At 44.0% G+C, this 14,199-nt stretch overlaps 1 protein-coding gene and 1 long non-coding RNA gene across 3 annotated transcripts in view; both read left to right on the top strand.

Annotated features, from left to right (window-relative positions):
* Positions 1-9,462, top strand: part of cdc42se2 (CDC42 small effector 2) — an 86,190-nt gene extending 76,728 nt beyond the window's left edge. For both annotated transcript variants that reach the window (XM_029710468.1, XM_029710470.1), the window contains 3 exons: positions 5,111-5,212; positions 8,422-8,543; positions 8,825-9,462. In XM_029710468.1, the coding sequence (XP_029566328.1) occupies positions 5,111-5,212; positions 8,422-8,523 (204 nt within the window). In that variant the 3' untranslated portion in view covers positions 8,524-8,543; positions 8,825-9,462. The remainder of the gene's footprint in view (positions 1-5,110; positions 5,213-8,421; positions 8,544-8,824) is intronic.
* A 1,366-nt stretch (positions 9,463-10,828) lies between these two features.
* LOC115160121 (uncharacterized) lies at positions 10,829-13,846 on the top strand. The gene is made up of 2 exons (XR_003869004.1): positions 10,829-11,785; positions 11,870-13,846. It is a non-coding gene; the product is annotated as an uncharacterized LOC115160121 (long non-coding RNA).
* Positions 13,847-14,199: the final 353 nt, after the last annotated feature.

The following is a 14,199-nucleotide window of genomic DNA, read 5'->3' as shown; positions in this document are numbered from 1 at the left end:
GTTATGATGATTTTCACTGACAAGGCAGGAAAGCCACACAGCACTGCTCCAGCCATGGCCTGCAGACTCTTTCCACCATGCATGAGGCCAACATGACCAATGGCACGGTCAGTCCCAGTAACAGTGTATTACAGATACGTTTGTATATATAGTGTATGTGGACACCCCTTCAAATTAGTGGATTTGTCTATTTCACCCACACTTGTTGCTGACAGGTGTATAAAATCGAGTACACAGCCATACAATCTCCATAGACAAACATTGGCAGTAGAATGGCCTTACTGAAGACCTCAGTGACTTTCAACGTGGCACTGTTATAGGATGCCACCTTTCCAAAAAGTCAGTTCGTGAAATTCCTGCCCTGCTAGAGCTGCCTCGGTACACTGTAAGTGCTATTATTGTGAAGTGAAAACGTCTAGGAGAAACAACAGCTCAGCCGTGATGTGGTAGGCCACACAAGTTCACAGAATTGTACAGCGAAGTGCTGAAGCACGCAGCGCATAAAAATCAAATCATCTGTCCTCGGTTGCAACACTCACTACTGAGTTCCAAACTGCCTCTGGAAGCAACGTCAGCACAAGAACTGTTTGACTGGGGCTTCATGAAATGGCTGAGCATGTGCACACAAGCCTAAGATCACCATGCGCAATGCCAAACGTCGGCTGGAGTGGTGTAAAGCTCGCCACCATTGGTCTCTGGAGCAGTGAAAACTCGTTTTCTGGCGTGATGAATCGCGCATCACCATCTGGCAGTCCGACGGCCGAATCTGGCGGAAACCTGGAGAACACTACCGGGCTGAATGCATGGTGCAAACTGTAAAGTTTGGTGGAGGAGGAATAATGTTCTGGGGTTGTTTTTCATGGTTTGGGCACCTTAGTTCCAGTGAAGGGAAATCTTAACGCTACAGCATACAATGACATTCTGGACAATTCTGTGCTTCCCACTTTGTGGCAACAGTTTGGGGAAGGCCCTTTCCTGTTTCAGCATGACAATGCCCCCATGCACATAGCAAGGTCCCATACAGAACTTGTTTGTCGAGATCCGTGTGGAAGAACTTGACTGGCCTGCACAGAGCCCTGACATTAGAGCCCTGACCCCATCAAACACTTTTTTCCAATATTTTTTATTCCTAATTTCGTGGTATCTAATTGGTAGTTAGTCTTGTCCCATCGCTTCTACTCCCATACGGACTCGGGAGAGGCGAAGGTCGAGAGCCGTGCGTCCTCCGAAACCGCACTGCTTCTTGACACAACTGCGAGCCAGGCCTAATCCCCCAAAATCAGTACCCAACCTCACTAATGCTCTTGTGGCTGAATGGAAGCAAGTCCCCTCAGCAATGTTCCAACATCTAGTGGAAAGTCTTCCCAGAAGAGTGGAGGCTGTTATAGCAGGAAAGGGAGAACCAACTCCATGTTAATGCCCATGATTTTAGAATGAGATGATCGACGAGCAGGTGTCCACATACTTTTGGTCATGTAGTGTACTTCCACTATGACAAAGTGTTTCCTGGGTTGTAAACATTAGCCTGAGAAACGGTTAGCCTGAGGTAGAAGTATGTTATGGACTCTATGTTGGGTCGGAAACCGCTAGTGGATCGTGTTAGTTTCCTGAGTTGTGACCAGAAACATTGGTTTGTTTATCTGGGGGTCAGCAAAACATTTGAAAAGCTTTCGCAGGGCGTCAATGATGAAGCAACTGGTCTAGCTGTTAGGGGATTAGAACTCGCTAATAGGAAGATATGTGTTTTTTTTGGACTTCACTGTTGTATGCTATTAAGCTAAAAACCATTTGGGGTTGAAAGCACATCAAAGCACTTGGTGGGGAACCGTCAGTAGATTTTCATAGGCTGTGTCCCAAAATGGCACCCCATTCCCTATATAGTGCACTACTTTTTAACCAGAGCCTATGGGCCCAAAAGTTGTACATTTTTAAATAGGTTGTCATTAAGGGATACAGCCAGTAAACAGACGATACCTCAAATGTCAATGGATTTTTATTTATCCTGCATTTCAAAGCCATGCGCTGAAGAAAGGTTAATAGGCCAACCCCAGGAAACATGTGGAGTCTAATTTGTTTTGGGGGATAGTGGATGCAGCATGCCATTTTGCTGTAAACCTCTGTTCTTTGAAAATACGTATTATCCTCAGGTGGGGGATTGATGCCCATGAAGCATGGATGTCCCAGATTTGTTTGGGTTCAAATGTAGGCTACAGTTTGTCTCCTAGTAGTGTATAGCCTAGAGATGTTGGCCAATAGAGCAATTTTTGTCATAGTATGGAGTATAGCCTACCTTTTCCCTGAGAACCAACTCGGCTTCCCTCTCCAGTTAAACCCAAGATCAAGGGCGTTTTGCATGGCAACAACACAAGTATGTATTTTGTGTCAGCTTTGAGCTCATTTCTCCAGTTTGGAATGTTAGTGCCTTGTACTTCACCGGACCACCAAGTCGGGTTCATGTTTCTCTATGTACACAAGCACTGGAGTGCAGTGTAACAAGGCTTCCCTGTAGTAAAGCACTGGAGCGCAGTGTAACAAGGCTTCCCTGTAGTAAAGCACTGGAGCGCAGTGTAAACAGGCTTCCCTGTAGTAAAGCACTGGAGCGCAGTGTAACAAGGCTTCCCTGTAGTAAAACACTGGAGCGCAGTGTAAACAGGCTTCCCTGTAGTAAAACACTGGAGCGCAGTGTCAACAGGCTTCCCTGTAGTAAAACACTGGAGCGCAGTGTCAACAGGCTTCCCTGTAGTAAAACACTGGAGCGCAGTGTCAACAGGCTTCCCTGTAGTAAAACACTGGAGCGCAGTGTAACAAGGCTTCCCTGTAGTAAAACACTGGAGCGCAGTGTAACAAGGCTTCCCTGTAGTAAAACACTGGAGCGCAGTGTAACAAGGCTTCCCTGTAGTAAAACACTGGAGTGCAGTGTAACAAGGCTTCCCTGTAGTAAAACACTGGAGCGCAGTGTAAACAGGCTTGCTCTGCCCTTGACCTGCCAGTGACCCCTCACCCCTAGACCAGGACTCCAGCTCGCTGGGTGAGATTTGCAAGTGAAGGAGCAATCACAGCTGCAGCCCTAGGACACACGCAGCACTGCTGTATCCCACGAAAGGGATTTGGCCGTCTATCATAAATCCTTCCTTTATTGACGATGGGGCTAAGGGCGAGACCCGGTGTTTTTCGTGGCTTACCGCACTCTGAGGAAAAAGTGTGATTGAAACGTTGTTTACATGGACATTCACAAGCATGTTTGTCTGAATCTTATTCACCACTATAGTGGAATCAGTCTTTGACGATGGCTTTGAAGATGGTCCTGTGGTGTGTGTGTGATGCTACCATGACATGGTATTTGTCTCTGTGACCAGTGACGTGTGTAGACGGAGAAAATGGCAGACCTCATAGCACCTCGGTTATCAGAAAGCAGTTGTCATAGCAACTGGATGTGTGGCGGTCCAAGTAGTTACTGATTCTTTACAGCAGTATGACGAGAAGGGAAGGAAAATAGCTTTTCTGGAACTGTTGATATTTTTACAATAGTGCTACAATGTGGGGGCCTCACGGCATAGGTTACAACCTTCATCAACTATGTAACAAGTCAGAACACAACGAGCAATGCCATCTGATCACACGCTGCTAATGTTCACAGAATAGGCCTATATTGTGCATGCTGTGATGCCTGCTAGCTGACTTGCTCTGACAATTCATTAGAAGCACAGTTCATTTATTCTTCGCTAAAGAGTCAAGTTTATTTTGGTTGTCAGAGTGGAAAAAATGTATGTTTACATTAAATACATCAGAGGCCCCAGCACCGAGAGAGAGAGAGAGAGAGAGCGAGAGAGAGAGAGAGAGAGAGCGAGAGCGAGAGAGAGAGAGAGAGAGAGCGAGAGAGAGAGAGAGAGAGCAAATTCCTTATTTTACTGGGGGAGGAAGGATTCACCCACTGGCTAGTATTCCATACAGCTCAGGTGTGTGTATATAGTGATAGATTCTGTTACTGGCTAGTATTCCATACAGCTCAGGTGTGTGTACATACATAGTGATAGATTCTGTTACTGGTAGTATTCCATACAGCTCAGGTGTGTGTACATAGTGATAGATTATGTTACTGCTAGTATTCCATACAGCTCAGGTGTGTGTACATACATAGTGATAGATTCTGTTACTGGCTAGTATTCCATACAGCTCAGGTGTGTGTATATACATAGTGATAGATTCTGTTACTGGTAGTATTCCATACAGCTCAGGTGTGTGTATATACATAGTGATAGATTCTGTTACTGGTAGTATTCCATACAGCTCAGGTGTGTGTACATAGTGATAGATTCTGTTACTGGCTAGTATTCCATACAGCTCAGCTGTGTGTACATAGTGATAGATTCTGTTACTGGCTAGTATTCCATACAGCTCAGGTGTGTGTACATACATAGTGATAGATTCTGTTACTGGCTAGTATTCCATACAGCTCAGGTGTGTGTACATAGTGATAGATTATGTTACTGCTAGTATTCCATACAGCTCAGGTGTGTGTACATACATAGTGATAGATTCTGTTACTGGTAGTATTCCATACAGCTCAGGTGTGTGTACATACATAGTGATAGATTCTGTTACTGGCTAGTATTCCATACAGCTCAGGTGTGAGTACATAGTGATAGATTATGTTACTGCTAGTATTCCATACAGCTCAGGTGTGTGTACATAGTGATAGATTATGTTACTGCTAGTATTCCATACAGCTCAGGTGTGTGTATATACATAGTGATAGATTATGTTACTGCTAGTATTCCATACAGCTCAGGTGTGTGTATATACATAGTGATAGATTATGTTACTGCTAGTATTCCATACAGCTCAGGTGTGTGTACATACATAGTGATAGATTCTGTTACTGGCTAGTATTCCATACAGCTCAGGTGTGTGTACATAGTGAAAGATTCTGTTGCTTGCTTCACTGATGCACTAACCCCTTGGAAGCTGAACATTAGGAAATTGATTTAACATGAAACGTAATGGTACACTGAAAGTCTTATCCTTGTCATATAATAAAAACAATTCCCAAATGGAACTTGGGTAGAAAAAGACTGATGGTGAATGTATCCTTTTCCTCTCCCTCTTGCAGAAGCGACGGAGGCGCATCGACAGGAGTATGATCGGGGAACCCACTAATTTTGTCCACACGTCCCACGTGGGATCGGGAGACATCTTCAGTGGCATGAATTCGGTAAGAGGAAGCAATGCCTGATGGGAATGTGATGGGATGTCAATCATTAGCCACCAAGATGGGATAAGTATAGACCTATACATTTATTATTTAAAGACTATTAATTAGGATTTAAAGACACTACGATGATTTAAAAACTATTCATTTATATACTATTCATTATGATTTTGACTACATTATGATTTAAAAGACTATTCATCATTATTAAAGACTATTCATTACTATTATGACCCATCTATGGAAAGATGAGACTCTCACGAATGGTGTTCTCCATTGTGCTGTACACAAGTGTCTTGGGACTCGTCTGAAGTCGGTACAGCCGATGTGCCAACTTCGGTCTGTAGCGTCCGAGAAGTTTGGGCTACACACTAATATGACCCCTCTGGAAAGGTGGAACTGTTGAACACATGTCGGTTGTTTTGCTCTAGGACACCTACAGGCCTCACGACTCATCTGCAGGTCCCCCGGTACCAGATGAAAAAAATGTATGGAAGTACAGTGCATTCAGAAAGTATTCAGACCCCTGGACCTTTTCCACATTGTTTTTTCCCCCCCTTATCAATCTACACACAATACCCAATAATGACAAAGCAAAAACAAGTTTTTAGAAATGTTTGCAAATTTATAAAAAATAAAAAACATCACATTTACTTAAGTATTCAGACCCTTTTTGAAGCACCTTTGGCAGGGATTACAGCCTAGAGTCTTCTTGGGTATGGTGCTGCAACCTTGGCACACTTGTATTTGGGGAGTTTCTCCCATTCCTCTCTGCAAATCCTCTCAAGCTCTGTCAGGTTGGATGGGGAGTGTTGCTGCACAGCTATTTTCAGGTCGCTCCAGAGATGTTCGATCAGGTTCAAGTCCGGGCTCTGGCTGGGCCACTCAAGGACATTCAGAGACTTGTCCCGAAGCCATTCCTATGTTGTCTTGGCTGTGTGCTTAGGGTTGTTCTCCTGTTGGAAGGTAACCCTTTGCCACAGTCTGAGGTCCTGAGCGCTCTTGAGCAGGTTTTCATCAAGGATCTCTCTGTACTTTGCTTCGTTCATATTTCAAACGATCCTGACGATTCAGTCCCTGCCACTGAAAAATATCCCCACAGCATGAAGCTGCCACCAGCATGTTTCACGGTAGGGATGGTGCCAGGTTTCCTCCAGACGTGACATTTGGCATTCAGGCCAGAGATTTCAATCTTGGTTTCATCAGACCAGAGAATCTTGTTTCTCATGGTCTGAGAGTCCTTTAGGTGCCTTTTGGCAAACTCCAAGCGGGCTGTCATGTGCCTTTTATTAAGGAGTGGCTTCCGTCTGGCCGCTCTACCATAAAGGCCTGATTGGTGGAGTGCTGCAGAGATGGGAGAATCTTCCAGAAGGACAACCATCTCCACAGAGGAACTCTGGAGGTCTGTCAGAGTGACCATCAGGTTCGTGGTCACCTCCCTGACCCAAGGTCCGGGCAGCCAGCTCTAGGAAGAGTATTGGTGGTTCCAAACTTCTTCCATTTAAGAATGGAGGCCAATGTGTTCTTGGGGACCTTCAATGCTGCAGACATTTTTTGGTACCTTTCCCCAGATCTGTTCCTTGACACAATCCTGTCTCAGAGCTCTACGGACAATTCCTTCAACCTCATGGTTTAGTTTTTGCTCTGACATGCACTGTCAACTGTGTGGTGTGCCTTTCCAAATCATGTCCAATCAAGTGAATTTACCACAGGTGGACACCAATCAAGTTGTAGAAACATCTCAAGGATGATCAATGGAAACAGGATGAACCTGAGCTCAATTTTAAGTCTCAGGAAAGGGTATGAATACTTGATGTGTTGAGGGAAACTGAGGGTCGGGATGTGGGAGTGAAGCTGCTGGGCGGGGGGGTAGAATGATGTTCAAAGATAAAACAAAAAAATGTACGTCAAAATAAACAAAACAAAAAATATGATTAACTGACGCTAAAAAGGAACGTTGTTACATCTAATGCCTTTTTGCCTGAGGCTGATGCCAAGCAAGCGCTTGTACGCACATGGACACACACATACACATGTAAATAGTGCCACACATGCACAGAAACTGGAGTTTGGGAGCTTGGGCCGGTGGCTGAGAGGTCGCTGGTTTGGGTCCCCGATTCGACTGGGTGGGGGAACTGTCCCTGTGCCCTTTGGCGGTGTACTTGACCCTGGTTGGTCCTGTGGGTCGCTCTGGATGGGAGTGTCTGCTAGATGACTGAATGTAATGTAAATGTTCGGGTTAGCAGGCTAATGAATAAATGTGGGTATTGCTTCAACAAGGTTAGCAAGTTAATGGATAAATGTGGGTATTGCTTCAACAAGGTTAGCAAGTTAATGGATAAATGTGGGTATTGCTTCAACAAGGTTAGCAAGTTAATGGATAAATGTGGGTATTGCTTCAACAAGGTTAGCAGGCTAATGAATAAATGTGGGTATTTCTTCAACAAGGTTAGCAGGTTAATGGATAAATGTGGGTATTGCTTGAACAAGGTTAGCAGGTTAATGTATACATGTGGGTATTGCTTCAACAAGGTTAGCATTTTAATGGATAAATGTGGGTATTGCTTCAACAAGGTTAGCAGGTTAATGGATAAATGTGGGTATTGCTTCAACAAGGTTAGCAGGTTAATGGATACATGTGGGTATTGCTTCAACAAGGTTAGCAGGTTAATGGATAAATGTGGGTATTGCTTCAACAAGGTTAGCAGGTTAATGGATTAGTGTGGGTATTGCTTCAACAAGGTTAGCAGGTTAATGGATAAATGTGGGTATTGCTTGAACAAGGTTAGCAGGTTAATGTATACATGTGGGTATTGCTTCAACAAGGTTAGCATTTTAATGGATAAATGTGGGTATTGCTTCAACAAGGTTAGCAGGTTAATGGATAAATGTGGGTATTGCTTCAACAAGGTTAGCAGGTTAATGGATACATGTGGGTATTGCTTCAACAAGGTTAGCAGGTTAATGGATAAATGTGGGTATTGCTTCAACAAGGTTAGCAGGTTAATGGATTAGTGTGGGTATTGCTTCAACAAGGTTAGCAGGTTAATGGATAAATGTGGGTATTGCTTCAACAAGGTTAGCAGGTTAATGGATACATGTGGGTATTGCTTCAAGGTTAGCAGGTTAATGGATACATGTGGGTATTGCTTCAATAGGGTTAGCAGTTGTCCATCATCTTGTCTTTAACATACTGTTTATTTCCTCCACAGGTGAACTCCATTCAGAACCAAATGCAGTCAAAGGGTGGATACGGCGGAGAGGCCATGCCTGTGAATGTGCAGCTGCAACTGGTGGACACAAAAGCAGGATAACATGGAGGGGCTGCTTCACGGTAAGAGCTCAGAGACTGTAACATTGACTCTGCTTTGAATAAGCTGAAGGAGATCAATGAAAAACATTAAAACAATATTTTTTTTGTCTTATTTAAAATAAAATTGTCATATTTGGCCTAAATGAACGTCGATGTTTGTCATGTACTCTGGTAATGTGCCATGTATGGGAGATGTGGCCTGTATTTTAGGAATATGTCTTGAAAGACGGTCATTTAACTTATCTGAAGACTGTTTGGTTTCAGACAGTTGTTTAAACCTTGCCTGTTTGTCTTCCCTCTAGGTTCCTTCATGTTGATGTTTTTCATCCTGGTCTCCATAATGTCTGCCTTCAGTGACTGCTTCCCTCATCCTCCCTCCCCCATATTGGACTAGGGGATGATGTTCGCCTCCTCCCGTCCTTCTGCTCTGTCTGTCCTCCTTTGCTCCTCCTAATGAGCCCACTATCGACCCCACCCCACCCTCTCCGCCCCAGCCCTGTCAACTCTCCTCGCGCCACAAATACATAGACAGTTTTTGTCACTCCATTGGAATGAGGCTGCTCCCCCCCTCTGCCTGTCTGTCTGTCCATCCGCCCACCTCCCACGGAGGACGACAGTCTGTCTGTCCATCCGCCCACCTCCCACGGAGGACGACAGTCAAAAGGACAGCAGCGCTTCAGTTTTAGTGTACCTCACCCTTCCAACTTAAGCCAGACGCAAAAAGCATGATCCTCATCTCTGCAAGTTCAAAGAGTTAAACACTTCTTCTCTTCCATGATTATTTTTTGATGTGAGAGTTTATTTTGGGGGAGGGCTGTGGGTTTTGTCAATTCAGTGTTTAAAGGTCTGGAACCTACAAGTACAAAATGTAGATTTTTGTTTTATTTTTATTATTAACATATTTCTTTATGTATACAGTGGGGGGGAAAAGTATTTGATCCCCTGCTGATTTTGTACGTTTGCCCACTTACAAAGAAATGATCAGTCTATAATTTTAATAGTAGGTTTATATGAACAGTGAGAGACAGAATAACAACAACAAAAATCCAGAAAAACGCATGTCTAAAATGTTATAAATTGATTTGCATTTTAATGAGGGAAATAAGTATTTGACCCCTCTGAAAAACATGACTTAGTACTTGGTGGCAAAACCCTTGTTGGCAATCACAGAGGTCAGTTGTTTCTTGTAGTTGGCCACCAGGTTTGCACACATCTCAGGAGAGATTTTGTCCCACTCCTCTTTGCAGATCTTCTCCAAGTCATTAAGGTTTCAAGGCTGACGTTTGGCAACTCGAACCTTCAGCTCCCTCCACAGATTTTCTATGGGATTAAGGTCTGTAGACTGGCTAGGCCACTCCAGGACCTTAATATGCTTATTCTTGAGCCACTCCTTTGTTGCCTTGGCCGTGTGTTTTGGGTCATTGTCATGCTGGAATACCCATCCACGACCCATTTTCAATGCCCTGGCTGAAGGAAGGAGGTTCTCACCCAAGATTTGACGGTACATGGCCCCGTCCATCGTCCCTTTTGATGCGGTGAAGTTGTCCTGTCCCCTTAGCAGAAAAACACCCTCAAAGCATAATGTTTCCACCTCCATGTTTGACGGTGGAGATGGTGTTCTTGGGGTCATAGGCAGCATTCCTCCTCCTCCAAACACGGCGAGTTGAGTTGATGTCAAAGAGCTCCATTTTGGTCTCATCTGACCACAACACTTTCACCAGTTGTCCTCTGAGTCATTCAGATGCTCATTGGCAAAATTCAGACGGGCATGTATATGTATTCTTGAGCTGGGCAACCTTGCGGGCGCTGCAGGATTTCAGTCCTTCACGGCGTAGTGTGTTACCAATTGTTTTCTTGGTGACTATGGTCCCAGCTGCCTTGAGATCATTGACAAGATCCTCCCGTGTAGTTCTGGGCTGATTCCTCACCGTTCTCATGATCATTGCAACTCCACGAGGTGAGATCTTGCATGGAGCCACAGGCCGAGGGATATTGACAGTTCTTTTGTGTTTCTTCCATTTGCGAATAATCGCACCAAATGTTGTCACCTTCCTCACCAAGCTGCTTGGCGATGGTCTTGTAGCCCATTCCAGCCTTGTGTAGGTCTACAATCTTGTCCCCGACATCCTTGGAGAGCTCTTTGGTCTTGGCCATGGTGGAGAGTTTGGAATCTGATTGATTGATTGCTTGATTGATAACATTTTTGACATGTGTTTTTCTGGATATTTGTGTTGTTATTCTGTCTCTCACTGTTCAAATAAACCTACCATTAAAATTATAGACTGATCCATTCTTTGTCAGTGGGCAAATGTACAAAATCAGCAGGGGATCAAATACTTTTTTCCCTCCACTGTATATGTGTATGTGTGTGTCTGGTTTGGCGGTCAGAATGGTGGGTGACCACCTTTGTGAAAAGTGGCTTGCTATGGCCCTTTGGTGCCAAAATGTCTGTAGCGCATATGGAATGATATTTTTTCTGCTGACAAGAAGTACTTTTTTTTTTGTTGGCTTTTGACTGGCTCAAGTGAATTCCACTCCAATAGGAAATGTGATTGTTACTTCGCTGTTGTTTACGTCGTTCCAGTTCCCATTCCTTGTCTTTATTTTCATGATAATTGTTCAATAGAACAGTAACTGATGTTGAAATGGCATGAACTGGCATTTCACTCGACATTCTACTGTAAATGTTTTGGTAAACTTGATTTCAATAAGCCTGGGCTATATGAGTATATGCTGTGCAGTAAAATGTAAAGACCTTTAGCTATGTGGTACAATGCTGGCTACTGGTGGTACAATGCTGGCTACTGGTGGTACAGCGCTGGCTACTGGTGGTACAGCGCTGGCTACTGGTGGTACAGCGCTGGCTACTGGTGGTACAGCGCTGGCTACTGGTGGTAGAGCGCTGGCTACTGGTGGTAGAGCGCTGGCTACTGGTGGTAGAGCGCTGGCTACTGGTGGTAGAGCGCTGGCTACTGGTGGTACAGCGCTGGCTACTGGTGGTACAGCGCTGGCTACTGGTGGTACAGCGCTGGCTACTGGTGGTACAGCGCTGGCTACTGGTGGTACAATGCTGGCTACTGGTGGTACAGGGCTGGCTACTGGTGGTACAGGGCTGGCTACTGGTGGTACAGGGCTGGCTACTGGTGGTACAGGGCTGGCTACTGGTGGTACAGGGCTGGCTACTGGTGGTACAGGGCTGGCTACTGGTGGTACAGGGCTGGCTACTGGTGGTACAGGACCAGGTACTGGTGGTACAGGACCAGGTACTGGTGGTACAGGACTAGGTACTGGTGGTACAGGACTAGGTACTGGTGGTACAGGACTAGGTACTGGTGGTACAGGACTAGGTACTGGTGGTTAAGGACTAGGTACTGGTGGTTAAGGACCAGGTACTGGTGGTTAAGGACCAGGTACTGGTGGTTAAGGACCAGGTACTGGTGGTTAAGGACCAGGTACTGGTGTGGGTAACAGAATCTATAACACATTCGATGTTGCGATCTGGCAGCGAGGCGAACCCAAATTCGAAGTTGTCTGTAAAAGCTTGACCATGTGGCTGAGTTCATGAACTCATGCACATTCTAAGAGTAAAGAATAACTTATCAAAGCGAATGTTATCTTTTGTCTATGAAATGACTTGGGGTCATTGAAGATGCCTAGACAACTCCAATGTTTTGTGCAAAACCAACGACAGTATGATTACCATTGACACACAGGTTAACATCCTACTGTTTAGCTCCAAGACATTTTGTTCAGGTTCAGAGGCATATTTTCCATTATTTTAAACATGATGTGTGTATGATATTGTGCTGGTGTAGCCTCTATGGTTTGGGGTAGGATATATGGTGTAGTCTATGTGTTGGGGTAGGATAGGGTGTAGTCTCTATGGGTTAGGGTAGGCTAGGGTGTAGTCTGTATGGGTTAGCGTGGGATAGGGTGTAGTTTATGGATTAGGGTAGTCTATGGGTAGGATAGGGTGTAGTTTATGGATTAGGGTAGGATATATGGTGTAGTCTATGGGTTAGAGTAGGCTAGGGTGTAGTCTCTATGGGTTAGGGTATAATAGGATGAAGTATCTGGTTTAGCATAGGATGGGGTAGGCTAGGGTGTAGTCTCTATGGGTTAGGGTAGGCTAGAGTGTAGTCTGTGGGTTAGGGTAGGATAGGGTGTAATCTCTATGGGTTAGGGTAGGCTAGGGTGTAGTCTGTGGGTTAGGGTAGGATAGGGTGTAATCTCTATGGCTTAGGGTAGGCTAGGGTGTAGTCTCTATGGGTTAGGGTAGGCTAGGGTGTAGTCTCTATGGGTTAGGGTAGGCTAGGGTGTAGTCTGTATGGGTTAGCGTGGGATAGGGTGTAGTTTATGAATTAGGGTAGTCTATGGGTAGGATAGGGTGTAGTTTATGGATTAGGGTAGGATATTTTAAGAATGTTAATAGACTGTAGAAAATATTCGAAAAATCGAAAATGAAGTCTTCAAAATGTCCTTTAATTTATCAAATTAATCATTTGTTTTCAGTTGATACATCTTGATGCCTCTGTCATGGTTGAAAATGTAAATAATGAAATAGGGGGTTTGCTTCACTTATGAGGATTACAACTAATACCAGTATTGATGAGGAAAGAAGAGTCACTGGCCTCGAACCCATCTGATGAAAATATCACACTGATTGTTGTTGGTCCTTCCCTCAAGTGCTTTGTTTGTATATACCGGATTCCTTGTGTGCCACAACCTGAGCTATTCTAATTTATTGTTTGTCTTTTGTTACTTTTTTGTACTCTAGTTTCTTTCAGATTGATTGGTATGTTCAACACCCCCAAAAACATTCACCATATGATAAATAATTGTGGTAATATTTATTCACCATTATTAGAAATGTACTGGACTTGGGGGGGGGGGGGGGGGGAGTTTTCCCAAATACTAAGTCTAAATGAGAATGTCATACAATGTTTTGTGACAACTGAAAAGCACAAGTGTGTGTGTGTGTGTGTGTGTGTGTGTGTGTGTGTGTGTGTGTGTGTGTGTGTGTGTGTGTGTGTGTGTGTGTGTGAACGATCTGAAGTTTGCAATACAATGAGAGTGTCGGCCAAAGTGGTATTGACCAGGGTACGTCAGCATGAATCTACTCTCAGCCAATGCTCACCACAAATGAATTTCAACATCAGGGAATTCACTCTGCTCAGTAATGTTAATTTTTTTTTTGTTTTACATATCTGATGGGTTTTTTTTTTGTGTGTGTACACTTCCATCCCTCATGAATTGACATCCAGTGTTGGCTTGTAGATTACCAAATGTCTTCGGTTGAAATAAATATTTTTTTTCCATGTTATGTGACCCTGTCTTTGTGGAATCATTTGAATAGAACCAGAGCACTATTTTGGCGGTGGTCGAAAGTAGTGCACTATATAGTGATTAGGGTGCCAATTGGAATGTATCCATTCCCACCAGAAACTGTTGTTACACATAGTTAACACTTTTTAGGAAAATACCATAGACAACCAACAGTTGATTTTAACTATAATCTATTAACCATGATGGTTACCAGTATGCATTTTAATACATATGACTAGTGGGTACAGTACATTTTGAAGTAAATGCCATCACCGCTTTAAAGAGGAATTGTTGTGTGTCCCAAATGACATCCTATTCCCTATATATAGTGTACTACCTTTTACCGGGAGCC

This window comes from Salmo trutta, chromosome 23 (genome assembly GCF_901001165.1).
Source record: "Salmo trutta chromosome 23, fSalTru1.1, whole genome shotgun sequence".
In the NCBI taxonomy this organism is placed as follows: domain Eukaryota; kingdom Metazoa; phylum Chordata; class Actinopteri; order Salmoniformes; family Salmonidae; genus Salmo; species Salmo trutta.
This window is presented reverse-complemented; position numbering and strand designations above follow the sequence as displayed.